Raw genomic sequence first — 19692 nt, 5'->3', positions numbered from 1 at the left:
AGGCGTCTGGATAAAGGTCAAGCTCTCTTTCTGCGGCTAATAGGACCAAGTTTGGGCTTCAGGTGAGGCCTGCTATTTCCTGCAGGGGCGGGAGACTCCTTATGCTCACTGAATGTGGGCAACTCTGGGAGCTGTTTCCCCAGTCTCTCTGGCAGCCTATGCAGTCTCTGATCTCCCTGCACCTGCCTCTCTTTTTTGGCTAGACTCTGATGCCATTTTTACCTGGGGTCTGTCTTTCTTTCAGTGTGCCGGCCCTTTCTGAAGCTCTACCAAGCCATGCAGCCTGTGTATACATCAGGGATCTAGTAAGTGCTGGAGCTTGTCCTGTGGCATCCTGGGGATCATGGTAGAGCCTGGCTACCTTTATCATGGGAAGAGGGTGTAGGCAATGAGGTGAGAAATTCCAAGGAGCCCAAGGAGCATGCAGAAGGGAAAGCCCTGGGGCAGCCTATGCTCCGACATACACAGGTGTCCTGTTCCTGCCACTTAAGTTGGCTCCATCAAGGAGGTGAACACTAGAGCCTCCAGTGGAGAGAGGGCCATTGCTGTTTGGAAGTGCACATATTGGAAAGATTCCCAGGACAAGGTTCCCTTATGATTTTTCTTTCTCTTTCCTTTGCATTTTTTATATGCAACAGTTTTTCTTTTTTAATATTTATAATTGGGCCCCTGGGGTAGGGTCTCAGTGCCTTTGGGTAAGTCACTGACCCTGATGTTGCTGTAAGGGCTCTCCAAAGCCTAGGAATTTTCTTAAGCCTTTTGGACACATTTTTTATAGAGTGGATTCTCAGAAATTAGATTCTGTGTTAATGGGAACATTTTATGTACATTTTCTTTTCTAAACATGTATTCTGTCCACAAAATCATGAGATTGCATAATGATATACCTTCTTGTTTATCCCAAAGCAATGTTGGCTCAGAAAACCCCAGCAGAATCTGCATTGTCATAGAGCCGGCCCAGCTGCTGAAAGGGGACATCATGGTGAGTGCCCGCTGTTTCAGTAATAATGAGCCGAAAGGCAGAAAAGATTTCATCGTAAAACAGTAACAGCCCCTGTTTTTGAAACCCTCCCTCCAAAAAATCTGTAGGAAGGTATAAAAGTAGCCTTTATCTTAATGCATTTGGTTAGTTTTCTGAGTAAAAGTATTTTAATTAAAGGGAGAGAATGAATTTTTCTTCTTGTGTGTCCTTGGTTGTAGAGCCATTTTGTATATGTAAACTTGAAAATGAAGTCCTGATATGGTGACTGAACTCGGGGCATCCCCATTTCCTGACCATAATTTGTAATCTTAACATGATCATAGCCCTCCTAGGGTGTAGCAATAGAAATAAAATATGTGTTTAGCATTAAGGCCTGAGTACTGGTGTTATTATAGCTTGGTTAAGGATCAAAACACTGATTTCTTCAGATAATTTTGTTTCTTGGGTGTGTTCATTTTGGGAGGAGACTAATTGTTATTGTGTGTGTGTGTGTTATCTCTCTCAGGTTTTTTGTTTTTTTTTTTTTTTTTGATACCTGGGATTGAACCCAGGGGTACTTAACCTCTGAGTCACATCCCCAGAAATTTTTTAGTTTTTGTTTTGAGACAGGGTCTTGCTAAGTTGTTTAGGGTCTCACTAAGTTGCTTAAAGCCTCACTAAGTTACTGAGGCTTCCCTTAAACTTGCCATCTTGGTGCCTCATTCTCCCCAAACACTGGAATTTAAATGTGTGCCACTATACTGCGTTGTCTTTTATCTATCTTGAATACAAAGGAATTTATACAGGTAAGATAATTTTAGTGAAGATTTTGTCTACAATAAAGAAAACCTTTGAGGCATATGTATAGCTGCCAGGATGCAGAGAATAACTTAGATACGATCTTTACATGGCCTTGGCAGACCTGCTTTGATAAAGGTTAGGTGACTCAGGTGTTCACTTTGCAGTATATATAAAAGGCTCAACCAAAGTCTTTGAAGATCCTCATTAATTTCCTCCAGAAGTTTGTATTTTAAAACTCTTTCTTAATGAATGGGGGAAAATCCCCACCTTGCCCATCCCAGATTTTCCCAAAAATAAGGACAGGAGGCGTAGTTCAGTAGTGGAGCATGTGCTTAGCATGCTCAAGACCCTAGGCTTGATCCTCAGCTCTGGGGGAAAAAATAAGTCCATAAGGATAATGAGGGTAGAGACCCTGGGGATACAGTCACACCTTTTGCATGCCCTCTGAGCAGCTTCAGTCTGTGCAGCCTCAGAGGGTGGAATTCTACAGGTGGAAAAGGCACCTGAGAGGGTATAAGGGTCAGTAAGGAGTGTGGCCATGTGATTGAGCCCTAATTTTGCTCAGCATTGTGCTGAGCACTGCACAAAATCACCTTCCATCCTCATGACAGTCTCATGAAAGAACTGCACTTCCCATTTCACAGGTGGGAGAGCTGAGGGTGTAGGTGATTCCTCTATTTTCACAAGCTCATTTTTCAGCCACTCTCTTCTGATGCCCCAAGGAGAAGGCCCCGGGCTTGCAAAGCCTGTCGTTGGAGTGCGGTGCAGCCTCCCTGCTTCCCTGGGGTTAGTAGAGAGGGGCAGGGCGAGAAGGGGAGAGAGATTCTCCCCACCATGTGCTGCTTCATGTCTTTTGTCCAGGTGTGCAATGCTGGCCTCGGCTTTAGGACACCTGCAATCGTTGGGCAAAGGGGCCGAGCTATTTATTTATTTACTTATTTCAGTGTTTGGGATTGGACCTAGGGGAACTCTACCGCTGAACTACAACCATAGCCCTTTCTATTTGAGACGGTCTGAGTTACTCCAGCTAGACTTAAAGTTCTGATCCTTCTCCCTCAGCCTCCCACGTAGCTGGGATTATAGGAGTGTGAGCCTTAATGGGGGACAGCTTTGTGTGAGCACTGATCAGGCTTTACCAGCTATGGCTCTAACCTGTCTCTAGCTCTGGAATAGGGTCCAGTGTTCCAGCTTTAAAGGAGAGGCTGGTGGGGTAGGATTGGCATCTGTCTGCCATACAGGTTTGTGGGGGGGGGGACTGGAGTTGGCTTTTCCAGGAGGCAGCTCCCTGTCTGCAGGGATTCGTTGTTAAAGCCATGTCCCTTTAGGGTGACCCAGGGGAGGTAACCAAAAGCTATGATATGGAGGGTGACTCTCAGGCTAGGATGTATGGCTCTCCGCCCCTTGCCACTTCCTAGAACAAGGGCAAGGCTTCTCTTCAGATGCTTCTGAGCTGGTGGCTGCAAGGTCTCCTGAGACCTGTGGGCAGACCAGTCTAATTGCGATGCCAACTGCCACTCCCCTTTCCCTGTCCTTCCCTTCTTCCCCATCCTCCTTCCTCTCTCTCTTCTCCTCCTTTTCTTTACTCTCATTCTCTTGTCTATCTTCACTTCCATTTTCTCTTTTTCTCTCTGTGATTTTTTTTTACCCAATAGTCTTTTTTGGAACATTTTGTCCTCTTTCGGAGTCTATGGGCTTAGCCCTAGGCACAGGAAGGAAGGGAGGAGCACAGTGACTTTGTCCTGGAGGATCCTGGTGAAGACAGTGGGTTTGTTTGTTTGTTTTTCCTTAAAGAGGACCTGCAGCTGCTCTGTAGCCCAGGTCAGGGGCCACTGTAGGTTGAGGCAGAGCAGTTTGGGTGAGGATTCAGTTGGATATGACCTGTGACTTGGGCATCAAGGTGCTGGGCTGGAAGGGTATTACCAATAGAGGACACAACATCTTGGCCTCATGGTGTCCGGAGGGGTCTTATGCCTTTGCTAGGACGTCTATGTTTGTGAGGAAATTAAACATCTTGGACAGGAATTCTTGCATAGTTCTCTTTTGGGAAACGCGGACCTCTGCTCAGTGAGGAGCACACTTAGGTTTGTGCGGATGAAATGTGTGAACCCACATAAATCTTCCAGGACAGCGTATGACAGAGGGTGAAGGCCATGCCACATGAGGCTGAAACATCACAAGCCATTGTCACAACCAGACAGACTATGGCTTGACTTTATGGGTGGATGGGCACTGACTTTTCCCTCTGCTTCTTCACCATGAACCTCTTCCCACTGAACTGCATTTCAGCTCTGTCCCTCCCTGTAGTGGGCACTGCAACCCAAGCATGAGGTCTCAGTAAATATCACATGTGCCTGGCTGTGGCCACTGGAACGTGGCTTTGAGCAGGCTACAAGGAGCCTGTCTAGGGAGGTGGAGGCTGTGGGTGGAGGCAGCATTTGGCACTTGATTAGTGAGGCGGATCCAGGAACAAAGTGGGCAGGGCAGAGGAGGAGAGGAACCTGGGTGGGTGGGAGGCGTTCTCTGGTGGATGTGCCAGGGCTTGGTAGATGTGCCCCATCCTGGTAGAGTTCCTGGGTGTCCAGGGAGCTGAGGGAGCTAGGTGCTGCTCTAGCTCAGGAAAGTACTGTCCTCTGTGTCGGTGTTGCTGGGTGACCTTGGATGAAAAGTGATGCCTGCTGAGTACCCAGAGGTCACAGCAAGGCAGCTCTGTTCTTGTGTCAGTGGCTCACAGCAATTTGTTCCTAAGTGGTTTGTTATCCAACAACTAAAGAGTCAGTCTACAACTACTTTTGAAGCAGTGATTATTTGAAATTGTTGCAAAAATTGGAGTCAAACTTGTGAGTCCACTTGGTATGGAGCAGAGACCCTCTGAAGCTCAGGCTGTGGTTAGGAGGGCCAGGCCAGCTAGCATTCGTTAATGCCGCCTCTAGAGAAGCTCTTGGTCAGCAGAGAGAGGCCGAGGCTTACAGTGAGCAAGGCGCTGAGTCAGCAGGAATGTCAGTCAGATGTGAGCATGGCTGGAGCTTCATGAAAGGGCATTTCCACTCTTCATAGCCCTTGGGGCTTGTGTGGTCCTGGCCTGGGGTGAGGAGTCCCCAAAGCTCTGTGTGCCATTTCCCACAAGTGGGTTCTCAGAAGGGAGAGGTGCAGACTTCATACAAGGCGTAGGGTAGTGGGATAGCCCTAGGCCCCCATGAGGACATGGCACTACTGAGAACAACGTTGATGTTTGAGAACTGGAATAGTCAAAGGTGGAGCATTTCAGGGAGCAGAAGGTGGGTAAGGGTGGTGGTGGTGGAGTGTTTCAGGTGATCCCAGGAGTGAGTTGGGCCTGTTCTGGGGAGTCCCACTGACTATGAGGCACTCAGAGGGACAGCCTTGGTGGGGAGAGGGCCAGGTGTAAGCCTCACCCGAGCCCAGGTTAGAGTAGTTGTGAAGGTGAGACCCAGACCCACCATCTAGTCTGGGCATCTTCTGGAACAACCTCATACTTGAACATGATCCTTGCTGGTGTGGGGTGTTTCTGAGTAAGGGGCCCACCCTCTCTTCTTGGTGGTCTTCCAGGCCAGCTTGTTCTGCTTAGGTTGCTGTTTTAGAACATCACAGACTGGGTGACCTGTAGTAATGGGAACTGATTTCTCTAGCTAGAAATCCAAGGTTAAGGTGCTGCAGATTCAGTGTCCCGTGAGGACCCCCTTTTCTGACTCATAAATAACTCCTTTCCCTGTGCCTCCTGTGGTGAAAGGGGTGAAGTAGCTCTGTGAGGTCCCTTCTCTAGGGGTACTAATGCCATTCCTGAGGGACCCAATCTCTTCACTAATCACCTTCCCAAACCCCCACCTCCTAATACTATCACTTGGGGTGTGAAGATGTCATCACGTAGATTTAAATTTTTATTAGTGCCTTATAATTATACACAAAAGAAGGATTCATTATATCATATTCATTTATGTACATAACAATTTGGTCAATCTCATTTCCCAGCACCTTCCCTTTCCCTCCTCTTCTCCCTCCCCTGATCTACTTGCTCTACTGATCTCCCTTCTAATACCATTATTTTAATTAGTGTTATAATGATATAAGTGTATTATTACATATAGAATTTTGTATATTTCTATATGTATCTCTCTCTCTCTCTCTCTCTCTCTCTCTCTCTATATATATATATATATATATATATATATAAAATATTCATTATGGTGCATAATGTATATGGACATAGCATTATTTGGTAGAGTTCATGCCCCAGTACTTCTCTATGCCTTCCCTCCTCCCATCTTTGCAGTCTCCTTCCTCTACTCTATTGTTCTATTTTCATGAAATCTCCTTGCCTTTTTTGATTATTCCTTACCTTTTTTTTCCCTTTTCCTCCCTCTCTCTAGCTTCTACACATGAAAGAAAACTTTTGAGTCTAGCTTAATTAACTTACCATAGCATTCTCCAGTTTCTATCCATTTATCAGTAAATGACTTAATTTCTTTTATTCTTTCTTTCTTTTTTGGTGCCAGGGATTGAACCCAGGGGCATTTAACCACTGAGCCACACTCCCAGCCATCTATTTATTTATTTATTTTATATTTTTAAATTTAAAGTTAGGGTCTCACTAAGTTGCTGAGGCTAGCTTTGTACTTGTGATCCTCCTAGCCTCCCAAGCGCTGGGATCACAGGTGTGTCTCACTGTGCCAGGCTAATTTAATTATTCTTTATGACTATGTAGAACTCCATTGTGTATATATACCACATATCCTTTATCCATTTGTCTGTTGAGGGACATCTGTCTGGTACTATAACTTGGCTATTATGAATTGCACTATTATAAATAAATACTGTTATGCATGTAACACTATGGGATGCTGTTTTTAAATCTTTAGGGTAAATTCTAAGAAGTGGAATAAATAGCTGGGTCATATGGTGAATCCATTTCTAGTCTTTTGAGAAATCTCCATACTGTTTTCTAAAGTGTTGTAAAAAGTGCTATCCATAAGACATATATGTATCTTTTCTCTGCTCATCCTCACCAGCAACTATTGTTATTTGGGTTCTTTCTACCTGGAATCTCCGTGTAAGTTTTGTTTTTATTTCCCTGATTGCTAATGATGTTGGGCGTTGTTTTTATATGTATGCTGCCCATCTGTACTTTTTATTTTGAAAAGTATCCATGTAGATCTTTTGTCCATTTATTGATTGGTTTACTTTTTTGGTGTTAAATTTTTGGGTTTTTTTTTTTAACTTCTTAAAATATATCCTGGATATCAATCCCTTGTTGGAATAGTAGCTGGCAAAGTTTCTCTCCCATTCTGTAGAAGTCTTTCTTCCCACTCTTGTTTTCTTTGCTGTGCAGAGGTGTTTTAATTTGATCTCGTCCCACTGATTGATTCTTGGTTGGACTTTGTGAGCTCTAGGAGTCTTGTTAAGGAAGTTGCTGCCCTATACCAATGTGTGGGAGTGTTGCCTTAGGTTCTCTCCTAGTAGTTTCAGTGTTCCTGATCTAATGCTGAGGTCTTTGATCCACTTTGAGTGGATTTTGGGGGGACACAAACACTGAGTCTGCACAGAGGCTATCCTCTCTCCACCCCCTTTCATGCCTTGTCTCAGACTTTCCTGATTCTCTTCTGTGCCTCACTGTGGCTTCCAATGCTGGCCTTTCATTGGTGCCTTTATCTCCTACCTTGCCCTGGTTTTCCTTTCTTTCCTACCAGGTCTCAGGAAAAAACAGTGCCCAGATATCCTGTTCTTTATCTGCTGCTCGGCTCAGTGGTAGTGCCCTGTCCCTCTGTCCACTGGTGATGGCCATGGTGGCATCATCCTCTGCCTGGTCTGTGGTGCTCTCCCGTGAGCCCTGTTCTCTCTGGTAGCCTCTTCTCTTTCCCTGTCTTTTAGCCTGAGGCTTGGAGGAGCCTTCCCCAGCTTCTGCACAGCTGCCCCTGACCTGGTGTTCTCCAGGCTGCTGTCCCTCCTGCTCTCCTCATCCCTTGCTGGCTCTCACCTGCCCTTACTTACTTGGGAGTCAGATTGTTGTGGTCCTAGCCTACTAGGATTCACCAGCTGCCCAGAGTGCCGTTTGGCAACCCCATCTTTCCAACTGTAGGCTCTGCTGGGACTCCCCACCCACCCCCACCTCTGCACTCTAAACTTGAGCTTCATCTTTGACACCTTTTGTTTTCCCCTCCCACGACCCTGTGGCCCCATATCTTAGCTGCTCTGCAGATTTGATGACTCAGTGAGCCCTGCCTCCCCATCACCTCTACAGAGGACTCTAAACTCCAAATCACTTCTCACTTTTGAACTCTCTATTCCGTCATTGTGCCCCTCAGAGGACAAATGGACACTCAGGTGATGTCTGAGAAGCACAAGCAAAAGGGTAGCAGCTTGCAGTTACTAAACATGGTCAGAGGCCAGGATTATGCCCTACCCATTGTCATTCCCACCTTATACCCCAGTTCTCATGTATATACTAGGAATCTTTGGCTGGAGCAGAGGATCACTGGGTAGGGTCATCCCCCCAGCAAGTCAGCTGAGCCAGGTTTTCTGAAAACCATTGTGCTAGTGAGCCACATTCCAGGAAGCTGCTGGCCTTCCCTGTGATTGGGTATGGCCACTCCAGGGGCGACATGGGCATGACTGGCAGAGGAGCAGCCTCTCTAATGTATCTGTCAAAACTGAAGCCAGAGGAGCCTGGAGACCTGGGGAGAGGAAGGCTGGAGTTCAGGTGCAAGGTTCAGCTGGGAGCTCTCTAGAGGTGAATGTTTCATGCCATGGGGGCACTTCGCCCATGCATGATTTGTTGCCAGAAGAAACGCTGGCAAAACAGGAGGTTCTTGGGCTTTTCACAGGAGATAACTTTTGATAAGATAATTTCCTTCCTGCATCTCTTTTCATTCCTCACATGGAATATTTTTAGTCTTGTTTTGTGATTTGATTTATGCTTCCTGTGTTTATGGTTCCTTTTTGTACACTCTGCACTTGTTTCTGCTGGGTTATCAGATGGGAGGTGAAAGATACGGGTGACAGCTAAGAAGGGTAATTTTCCATCACAGAGAGTAATTTTTCCTTGCACCATCCACAGAAGTGGTTAGCTGAGAGGTTTGTAAGTTGTCTATCTCTGAGAAGCATCTTGTATATTTATTGTATTTTTCTGGGGTTGCACTAACAAAGGGCCACAGACTGAATGATTTAAGTGACAGGAATTAATTTTCTCACACTTCTAGAACCTAGATATCCAAGGTCAAAGACTGGGCTGGTTTGGTTTCTTCTCAGACCTCTCTGCTTGGCTTGCAAATGCTGTCTTCTCACTATCTCTCCATGGTCATAACTCTGTGTTTGAGTCCTAATTTCTTCCTTTAAGGACACCAGTTGTAATTCATTAGGGCCCATCTTAACTAAATTACCTTTAGCAGAACACTGTCTCCAAATACAGTCACACTCTGAGGTCCTGAGACCTTCAACCTGTGAATTTGGAAGGATACAGCTCAGCCCACAATGCCTCTTTTCGTTCACTAAACCTATTCTAGAATGTTTAGTAAGATAAGTAGTGGAATCAAGTACAATTGGTCACCCTGCATCTTTGGCTATATAGTTTGTCACCAGCATTCACTGGTGACCAAGTACCCATAGCTTGTGGCCTACATAACGTGATAAGGTAGGTGTGGAAGTAAGCCACGCACAGAACTTACTCCCAAGACTTAGATTCTAGTTGTTCATTAAGAGGAACATAAAGAGAACTAGCACCATTAGAACTGGTTTTTACAGAGACCTAAGAGCTGAAGTCAAATTGGGGGTGGAAAAGACTCTTTTTATAGAGTCCTATGGGGCGTGACTTCAAGGCAGATCAGGCGTTGGCAGTTGGCTGGAGGGGAGAAGCCTGAGTGTCACAGCCATGCACAGATCATAGTCTATAGAGTCTGTGTTGTGCTGAAGCTTAAAAATCCCAGTGCTGTTTGTTTCATGTAAAAACCATCTACGGGGCCAACACAGCGAAGAAACAATGCCGTGTCTTGTCCCTTGTTGGCAGGGCTCCCCGGAGAGTGTCAGGAGTCTCCCCTTTCCCACTGCTTGAATCGGTTCTGGTGTCCTGAGGTTTTTAAATGCAGTCCCCAATTCCTCCTCCCCAACTTTTCCCCATCTTTAAGTGAACCCAAATGGCCACATAAAACACAGCAGCCCTCCTGCTTTTGCTTTCCCTATCCTTCACTTTGTCCTCCTACTGCTATGTGCACCTGCCATCAAAACCTGAAGTCACACCTGAAGGTTGCACTTCTCCTGTCTCTGCATGGTCATCCCTCTGTGTTTGGGTGGGGAGATGAGTTCCAGGGCCTTTTCTATGTAAGGTTCAAGTGCACAGGTGGTTTCATTTCTCAAGAAGAATTTGGCAATAGCTATGACTTAGAAAGGGCCCTGGGGAGCAGAAAATGCCTGTCTAGATAGATTTACCAGCTGAAGGCGCCAGCTCTCTCTTTCTGGGTATTTTCTTAAGCAGCCTCTGTGCAGTAGAAGGTGGAAAGTCTCTACCTAGGCTGGCTCACCATCCTTTGCCCTCCTCCTTCCAAAAGCCATCTTATTCTCTTTCAGTGAATCAAATTTGTCAAATCAAATTGTGTTCAGATAAATTTATCTTTCTTCATGAAGAACTCTGCATTGAGACTTGTTCGAAAAATGAGTTACTCCTTTGACTTCAGTAATCAGTGGATGGTGTCATTCTTGGTCATAGTGAATTGACACTGATCTCTCATCTGCCTTGGCCCCCACATGGCCTGCTGTCCCCACTGGCCCTTCTCAGCTGCACCTCTGATGCCTTCTATCTCTGCAACGTACTTCTCTTTCAAGGTCAGATTTTCCAGTGCACTACTCCAAAAAGGCAGGACCTCAAGAGGCTCAGTAAATATGCTGTTGTCAGGTAGGAGGCAACGAGTTGGTGAGGGCAGCTCCATCATTATGTAACCTGCTCAGGAATTCACACAGGCAGAAGCCAAGCAGGAACCTGGCAGGGAGCCATGGGCCTGATTCAGCTTGCCCCCTCTGGGCTTCAGTGTGCAGGTCCAGGGCTTGTAAGCACTTTTCTGTCCGTCATGCTCCATCTTGCTGCCCATGACTGGGCAAACCGAAGGACACTTGAATTTTGTCATCATGGTTGCTGACCTCATGACCTTGCTCCAGTGACCAGGCTTGTAAACACAGGTGAGGCCTCCTCAAGAGGCTGCAGAAACACATAGCACCTTTGTTTGTGCTTCTTATAGCAGGGAAGTTGGAAGCATCCCTCTGAGACTTACCCAGGGGAGAACTCGGTTGTTGTGTTCATAACTGTTGTATTTTGTGATATTCTTTCTACTTCATTACACCAGCACTCTTCTAGCCCTGGGCCAGCTCTTTATCTATTCTGTCAGTTCAACACCATGACTCAGCTGGGTTTTCATTCACAGCCAGTATCCACTCACCTTTCATTGTGTGGAGGTCAAGAATTATAATATTGTAGCCATTTAAAAGCATTTTCAGCTCCAAGGGAGACCACAGTTCCTGTTGGCTTTCCTGGTGTAGGTGATTGATTGATGGTTTATCTATCTTTGCGATTCAAATCTGTGGTTATAGCTTATTCCCTGAGGATACAGACTCCTCAAATCTCCCTAAGGCAGTTCCACCAGCAGAGTTGGACAAGAGTGTGACTTTCATTTCTGGTGGGAATGCTGTCAGGGTCCTGCTTTTTTTACTTAGAAGATATAAGGGAAGTTGGATCTGAATAGGCACTGCCCCTCCACAGTGGCTAAGTGGGGAGGGCAGGGTAGAAGCTTAAGAGGAAGCAAACCTGTTGGCTCTCTGTGAACACTTGACTGATTGATTCCTTCCCTGCATGAGAATTCCACATGCTGCCTTTAGATTTGGTATACTCTCAGGGCACACAGGTCAAAGCAGGGCTTGGCCTAATTATCATTGTGGTAACTTTCAGTTAGGGGATAGGCTTTTTATGTGTGTGTGTGCATGCTGTGCCAGGGATTGAACCCAGGGACATTAAACCACTGAGTCACATCCCCAGCCCTATTTTTTTTTTAAATTTAAGACAGAGTCTCACTGAGTTGCTTAGGGCCTCACTAAGTTGCTGAGGCTGGCTTTGAACTTGTGATCCTCCTGCCTCAGCCTCCTGAGCTACTAGGATTACAGGTGTGCACCATCGCACCTGGCTGGGCACAGATTAGGCTAAGATTTCCAAATTGCATTGTCAGGCAATAGGAGGATAATTTGCATGGGGAAATTCTCTTGTAGATAATTACTCATATGGCATTTTTGAGTACCAAGAACCTCTTTCTAGAAACTTATTCCCTTTAAGTTATACATACAGCATCACTTTTGTATCTACAGAGGACTGGTTCCAGGACTCATGTGGATACCAAACTCTGAGGATGCTCAAGTCCCATACAAATTGATGCAGTACTTGAGTATACTTTAAAGCATCTCTAGATTACTTATAATACCCAATACAAGGTAAATTGTATGTAAATCGTTGTTCTACTGTGTCATTTGAGGATTAATGACAAGGGAAAATTGTCTGAATAGTTTCAATACAGATATAAATTTTTCCCCAAATATTTTCTGTCTGTGGTTGGTTGAATCTGCAGGTGTGGAACTCACAGATAAAGACCTGGCTGACTGTACATATAAATATAATTGATGTCACAGATACTTGGAATTACAGATTGTATTTGTGTAGTGCCCATTTAATCTGTATAACAAAATAAGCCCATGTTACAATATCCATTTGACAGCCAGAGAATATAAAGTCCACAAAGCCTGCAACATGCCCAAGTTCTGAAGGGCTCCCCAGCAAGTTGTCCTGTCAGTATTAGCACCCACATGCTGCTCATGTGGGTCTGTCTGTGACAGCATGTTGACAGATGCTTCATGTCACTTGATACATACGGTGTTGGCTGTTTCTTATTTTATTTTCCCATACCATGAAATCATGACTGCAATTGTTGTTCTAAATGTAGATATTCTAAAATACAAAGGCAGAGTATGAACATATTCTAGAAACATTCTGGAGAGATTCAGGTTGATAAAACTACTAAAGCCAGAGGCTGAAGGGGGAAATTTGAGACCTCAACCCCACATTCCAGTCTTTTATAAAGTGCTTACTCTACCTTATATCTTAAAGGGAGGCCTTTGGGACCTATGTCAAACGCAGTGTTGTTCTTTCTGTTAAGTGTTATGAATACAGTTCCGATCTCTGGCCACTGATGCTACAATTATTTATTGACTTTAGTAATGGATAAGTACTGGTCCCTCTGGAGGTAATCTTGGAGGGACCATTGAGGTGGTGTCTTAGCTTTTGGGATGTTTCATTCCCAGTTCTGACCTGTTTTGCTGGTGATGGCCATTAGGAACCAGTATCTGGGAAAATTTTCCCTGGATAGGGAAAATAATGCAGTTTCTGTCTTTCCCAAGTTCCTGAGTTGGTCAGGAGGACAGGAGGGGGTGCTGTTGCCTCCCCTGATGGATGAGAAGAAGTTCAGTGTGAAGCAGGGATTATGTAAGATAGGGGGCATTGCCCCAAATACTTATAGAACCCTTTAGGTGGGACTCCCGGGAGTCCTGGGCAGCATTTGTGCCTAGGGATAGATCACGTTCTCCTTGTTTTGCCCACGAGTATTTGTGGTAATTTAGAATCTTCAAACAGGAGACTCAGAACTGCTGGGGTGAAACCTGTGCCTGGCATTTCCTCCCTTCCTGGCAAGTGGAGGGATCTGGGATTCCTGTTTGATGAGTCACAGTGTTTGTGTGTAGCTGCCTGTGATGAGCAGGAGTGGGAACTGCAGGCATCCTAGGCTCTGGAGAGGGTGGGCAGGACCAAGAGGTGGGCTCCCAAGAGGCTCAGGGTTGGGACAGGTTATGCAGACTCAGGTGGTGGCTATAGAATGAGTTTGCCTGTAATTCCGAGCAGGTGGAAGAGTAGACAATACCTCCTGAGAAACAACCTGGGTCACATGGATAGTCTCCATACACAGCTGTGCCTGGAGACCACCCTGACCCTATATTCACCTGGCTTCACCCACAGGCCACCTATTCTAGGTGACTCCATGCCTGAATGGGCTGGGTGTCCTCCCCTTACTAACTGTTTGCTTCCTGAGATGTTGTTGTTTCTCAGATCTTTCTTCTCCTAATTATTTATAAAATTTGAGAGCAAGACTGGCTTGAATTGGAGCTTTTTTTCCCTTTTTCTGCCCTGATATCTCCCTGATCACTCCCTACTTCCAAGGCAATAAATGGACATAAAGAGAGAGAGAAGCTGTCTTCCTTAGAGACCAGGTAGTTATGGATAGGACCCGGTCTGGCTGGGAGAAGCTCTCTCTTACTCCAGGCCTAAATCATTTGATGGGCAATCACTGTGGTGAGTGTGGGGTGTGAGTGCTCAGAGGAAGGGTGAAGATGCTCCCAGAATATTCTGGAAGGATTACTACAAAAATGGTCTTTGATTGAGCCTTGTTGAGGAGTCAGAGATTCTCAGACCAGGAGGAAGATTCGAGGCCAGTATGCCTTGGCTGAAAAGCCAGTTAAAGTCTTCACATTCCTTCCCAATTCTTATATGCTGGCTGCAAACTCCTCCAGCCAGGCCTCTGTCTGCATCACCCAGATTTACAACATCCCTGGCGGCACCTCACCATGCAAAAAATGCTCAGCTTGTATTTGTCAACAGGGAACATCCCCCAAGGTCTTATTTACATTTTTATTTTCATTTATTTATCGTACTGTTTCCTTGTAGATAGTAGAACGGTAAACAACTTCTGGGTCTGTCCAAGGGGTCACGGTTCCCAGCACCCTGGGCTAAAACTCTTTGGGTTTCCTTTCCTTTAGCTTCTGTGGGATGGTTTCTCCAGCGACAGGATGGAATGTTACCTGCACATTCTCCTGTGTCACTGTTCATAACACATTTCTGTATTATTTGTCATTTGTGTTTGTGAAGCATGTCCTATTTTAAAGCCATTGTTCCCCAGAAAAAGTCTCTTTTAGGAAAAGTGGCTGCCCTGGTAGCCAACCCTCTCCCACTCTCAGTTTCCCATGGGATGATGTGCCTTCCCTGAACACTCTGTGATTTGAGAGCCTAGTCCACCCTGAATGCTCTGGGAACCTTGCCCCTGTCATTCGAGTGAAGCATCCCTGCCATCTCCCCACAGCATGTGGCCTAATGTGGCGAGGCCCCTGGTGTAAAGATGGTTCATGATGCTGAGGGCTGACTTCACCATCTCCCAATAATCCCTCCACTCTGTTATTGGCATGCCACCCAGGGGCCTTAATTAGCACCCAAGGGACCTAGTAAATCACAAAATTTATGGCTGGGCATTGCATCCTGAGTTCGGATCATAACAGGGTAATTGTGAAAGTTTCTCCTAAAATGATTGCTTATAGGCTATCCAGATATTCAGGCACAGGAAACTAAATGCCACATGTTTTCTCTTTCTGTCTATCGTTTTCTGTATTTATCTATTTCTTTGTCCATCTCTGCCATCTCTCCTCTTTCTCTTGATTTGTCTTCCTCTCTCCCTATAGCTCCTCCCTGCTCTGTAATGCCCAGCTGCTTCCTCTTGGTGAAAACAGAAAGACCTTAATTCAAAACATAGAGTTTAGATGAAAGAAAAACTTTATCACAATCAGTTGTTAAAATTGAGGAGAAAGAGGCCACCAAATCTTATTCTTCAGATGACACATTCTTGTGCCCTGCAATTATTTGGGCATGGCCCACCTGAGGACTGAAGACCTTGGTGTTTCAGGACTTTGATTCCTTTGAAACAGCACAAGGATCTTGGGAAGTGTCCTAAGGATTCATCACTGCAGCAGCAGCAATGAAAGATGCCACCATGGCATCCTCCGACACCCTTGTCCAGGGTCAGAGTTCCAGCCCACGTGGATGTGAACTCTTTGCCGCAACAGTTCAGAGGGGCCCATGCCATGCTCACCAATGCAGGCAGAGCGGAGCGTCGTCCTTGCTAGTTTCATGCTCTTATGCTCAGTAGTCACCTGTTTTTTCTTCCCCTCTGTAACCAGGTGAAATGCTACCACAAGAAGTATCGTTCGGCCACCCGTGATGTCATTTTCCGCCTGCAGTTTCACACGGGGGCTGTGCAGGGCTACGGACTGGTGTTTGGAAAGGAGGATCTGGACAGTGCCTGCAAAGGTGAGATGGAGCTGGTGGCCTCAGAGCGTATGGAGATCACAGGGAATGGAGCAGCTTGCCCTGCTCATGGGGGCACGCATCCCCCTAACCCTCTCCCCAAATTCAGCCTGCTGGCAAAATTTAATTGTTACTGATCTGTGGTAGAAAAGAGTTCAGGGAAACTGGGATGCTGTGTACCGTGAGGTGTTTCCATTGCAGCTCTGGTTGGAATACAAGAAGAATACCATCCTCTGCTTTTGTAGCTCATCAGCTCCAAATGTGTTTTTTCAGATGACCGTTTTCCAGACTACGGGAAGATTGAGTTAGTCTTCTCGGCCACACCTGAGAAGATCCAAGGTGGGTAGCCGGCAAGATGCTTGGGCAGCTGGAGGTTGACACTGACTGGGGTGGTTGTTGGTACCCTGGGGTGACTGTCTTGGCCTCCCACCTCTGCACCTACTTAGAAATGTTTGTAATTAAACTTTAAAAAGTAGGATACTGGACAATGGGGTGGACTGAGGCAGTTCACAGAGCTAAAGCGTACTTTGGTCAGTAAGAGCCAGAAGTGACATGACTTGCCCAAAACTCCTTCACCAAGGAGGGCAGGAACTCTTTAGAGCTCACTGGTGTTCCTGAGGATCCACCCTCCATTTCCTGGGAAATTATGCTAAATATTTACTTTTGTCTTCAACAAACAATGAACATTTTAGAAGAGAATTTTAAGTACGGTAGACTGCAAATATCTAAGTGCAAAACAATTTCTCCTATTTCATAAAAACATTTTTACAAAGCAATCCTTCTATCATCAAGTGATAATTGAAAATTCCACTTGCATAAAAGTTTTAATTCCCTTTTAACAACTTGGGAAAACAGTCACCTTTTTCTAGGCTCACTGTCACAGATTTAGACAGGAACTATTAAATGCAAGGCTTGTGTGTTAAAATTCCTCTTGGCATTCTTAGAATGATTAAAGGCAGGAATATGGACTTAGGAGCCAAGAGCCTCAAAGTCATCCTTTCTGAGACTGAACACCACCCAAAGTGGTGCTCAGAGCCCAGAGTCTGGCACAGTATACCAATGACCGGTGTTCACCTTGCCTTTCCACTGAGAGGTTTTAGCTGTTATTCAGTTTGTCAACAATTGTGCCTGCATCTCTGATTAGTGCCATGCATGGTGGAGAGGGACAGTGAACACAGAGCTTTACTTTCATGCTCAAATCCAGCAGCTCAGCTACCCTCATCCCTCAGGGTCAGGCGGATGGGCTTTGTTGGGACTAACGTCCTGCTGTGCCCCTACAGGCTGTGAGCATCTGCACAATGACCATGGGGTGATTGTGGACTACAACACGGCAGACCCATTGATCCGCTGGGACTCCTACGAGAACCTGAGTGCAGATGGAGAAGGTGCGTGCTGTTAGCTCCCGTGTGTGGCTGAGAGGGGGGCACAGAGAAGACAGCCTCCCTACAGTTAGCTCAGAAAAACTTTGCTGTCTGCTCAGAAGATGAAAATCTCCCCATATTTCCAGAAACCCAGAAGCCGTGCCTTGTGTGTGATGCAGTCCCCCCGACTCCCCCAGTATCAGGGATTGAACCCAGCTGTGCTTAACTACCGAGTCACATCCCCAGTCCTTTTATTTTGTATTTTATTTAGAGACAGGGTTTCCTGAGTTGCTTAGCACCTCGCTACGTTGCTGAGGCTGGGCTTCAACTCATGATCCCCCTGCCTCAGACTCCTGAGTGGCTGGGATTACAGGCGTGCGCCACTGTGCTCGGTGTTCATGAGGATCAGGTTTGGTGAAATTAGGTAATGGTGGTTACTGTGCGCCTCCTTGCCTGACGTTTGTACATGTGTGTGTGTTTCTATCTTCTCTCCCTTCCTGATTGAGTGTGGGGAATGCCAAGCAATGGTCACAAACAGTTGTCCTCCTGTTGTGTGGCCCTGCGGGTGACAGACCTTTGGAGTTTATTTCTGTTTGCTTGTTATATAGGCCTCCATGGCTGTATCATTGTAATGTCAATTGTTGTAAGTCTGCCTCACCTACATTGCTCTCTGTTCATCCATGGAACATATAATGTGGGTCACAAGTAACCCGTGAAGCAGGAAAGGAATGAAAGGACAGCTGCCTGCTGGGGTGACTGAAAGAAGCAAGTGCGGGTGGATTTCAAAGAAGATGACTCAGGGCTCCTTCCGTCATTCTGGTCTTTCATCTTTCTCAGCCACTGACTGAGAATCAGTCCTGTTTTGGGGAAGGGCATTATTTCTTCTTTTCTTTCCTTTTCTTTCTTTTCTGGTTCAAATTAGTTGTATCCAGATGTTCAGGATTTAAAAGCCAGCGTTGGCAATAGCACCAGTGTTGTACTCTTGTGCATCGCTTAACTTCCCGTGACTCAGGAAGGTGGTATCTCTGCCCAGTGCCTGGGGCATCTATCATGTGTTCCTGGGCATCACAGGACACTACTTTGCTTGTGCTGGGCAAATGTGTGCCCTTCCTAGACTGTGTTGAGTGACATTTCAACAAAAGGAATTATTTCAATGCCAAATACCCCTAGACCGAAGGAGGTACCCAGAGATGGAGTACGAATTCTGAGGGCATTAAAACTCAGGATAAGTTTGGGGCTTCAGCAGGCAGATGTTGTAGAAGAGGCCAGCCTTTCAGTATAAAGTATATAGAAAGTTCTTTCCTGGTGCAAATCATTCAGAACCTAGTTCTTTAAGATACCAACATATTAAAACAATCACACGTAAAAACTTTTGGAAAAAAAGATCCATAGTGTATACAGGAATCATAAAGGCTATCAGGCAGATCTCTGTCACCTTTTCCCAAACTGGATTATCAATTTTTTTTTTTTTTTTTTTGGTGTCAGGGATTGAATCCAGGGGTGCTTAACCCCTGAGCCACATCCCCAGCCCTTTTTACATTTTATTTTGAGACAGGATCTTACTTAAGTTGCTTCAGGCCTTGCTAAATGGCTGAGGCTAGTTTTGAACTTGTGATCCTCCTGCCTCTGCCTCCCCAGCCTCTGGGATTACAGGAGGGTGCCGCCGCGCCTGACTTGGATTATCAAATTTTTGACAGCGGAGCTCTTTTCCAGTGGCCTCTATTAACATGTCTGTAGATGACACTGTGTTCTCTTGTATTGGAGGGGAGAACATAAGGTGGTTACTGAAGAAGTGAGTAAATAGCCCAAGGTAAGAAGAGGAAGGGACAATTTGGAGAACTAGTCGGTGACACTGAGGTTGGCTGACTCAGAATCCTAAACCGGGCCCAGAAGGGTGGGTCTGAGTACTGCACCACAACTGGCCAGCAGGCCACATGATGAGGCTATGAATGTGTGGTGTGGGGCGTCCACCAAAGTGCAGGACATGGCCAGGATCTGCCTGCAGGAGTTGTGCATGTGGGACTCTCAACATGAGAGTTCCCTTGTTGCTGAGGGCTGTGTGAGCGTGGAGGGGCAGTGACCATGAGAAGGGGGCTTCTGAAGTTGTAGGTCCCAGGTAGGTGATCTCTGTGCTCATGTTCTAAGAGGAGAGTGGTGAGAAGTCCAGTGTGTGGTGTGGCCCACCTGGGCCCAGCATGAGCCAGGTCTGCTGCTCAGGAGAGCTCCACGTTCGCTACTCCACAGGCGCCCAGCCCCTGTCCCTTTAGCCACCTTGGAGCTAACGGGGCCCCAGGGCCACATAACGCAGAAGTAGTGAAGGATCCACACTGGTATTATGCGGATAAGGAAAGCAGCTGTGTGTTCATCACCCCTCAGAGGTTATGTGAGAGTTTGCAGAAAATGTACAGAAATGCACA

At 46.0% G+C, this 19692-nt stretch overlaps 1 protein-coding gene across 1 annotated transcript in view; it reads left to right on the top strand.

The window, feature by feature from the left end:
• The window catches only part of Tns3 (tensin 3), a 211586-nt gene that overhangs the window by 92841 nt on the left and 99053 nt on the right, over positions 1–19692 (top strand). The window contains exons 12-16 of the mRNA XM_026399471.2: positions 245–305; positions 907–982; positions 15788–15917; positions 16188–16253; positions 17195–17299. Coding sequence (XP_026255256.2) covers positions 245–305; positions 907–982; positions 15788–15917; positions 16188–16253; positions 17195–17299 — 438 coding nt within the window. The remainder of the gene's footprint in view (positions 1–244; positions 306–906; positions 983–15787; positions 15918–16187; positions 16254–17194; positions 17300–19692) is intronic.

Source organism: Urocitellus parryii, chromosome 3 (genome assembly GCF_045843805.1).
Source record: "Urocitellus parryii isolate mUroPar1 chromosome 3, mUroPar1.hap1, whole genome shotgun sequence".
Classification (NCBI taxonomy): Eukaryota; Metazoa; Chordata; class Mammalia; order Rodentia; family Sciuridae; genus Urocitellus; species Urocitellus parryii.
This window is presented reverse-complemented; position numbering and strand designations above follow the sequence as displayed.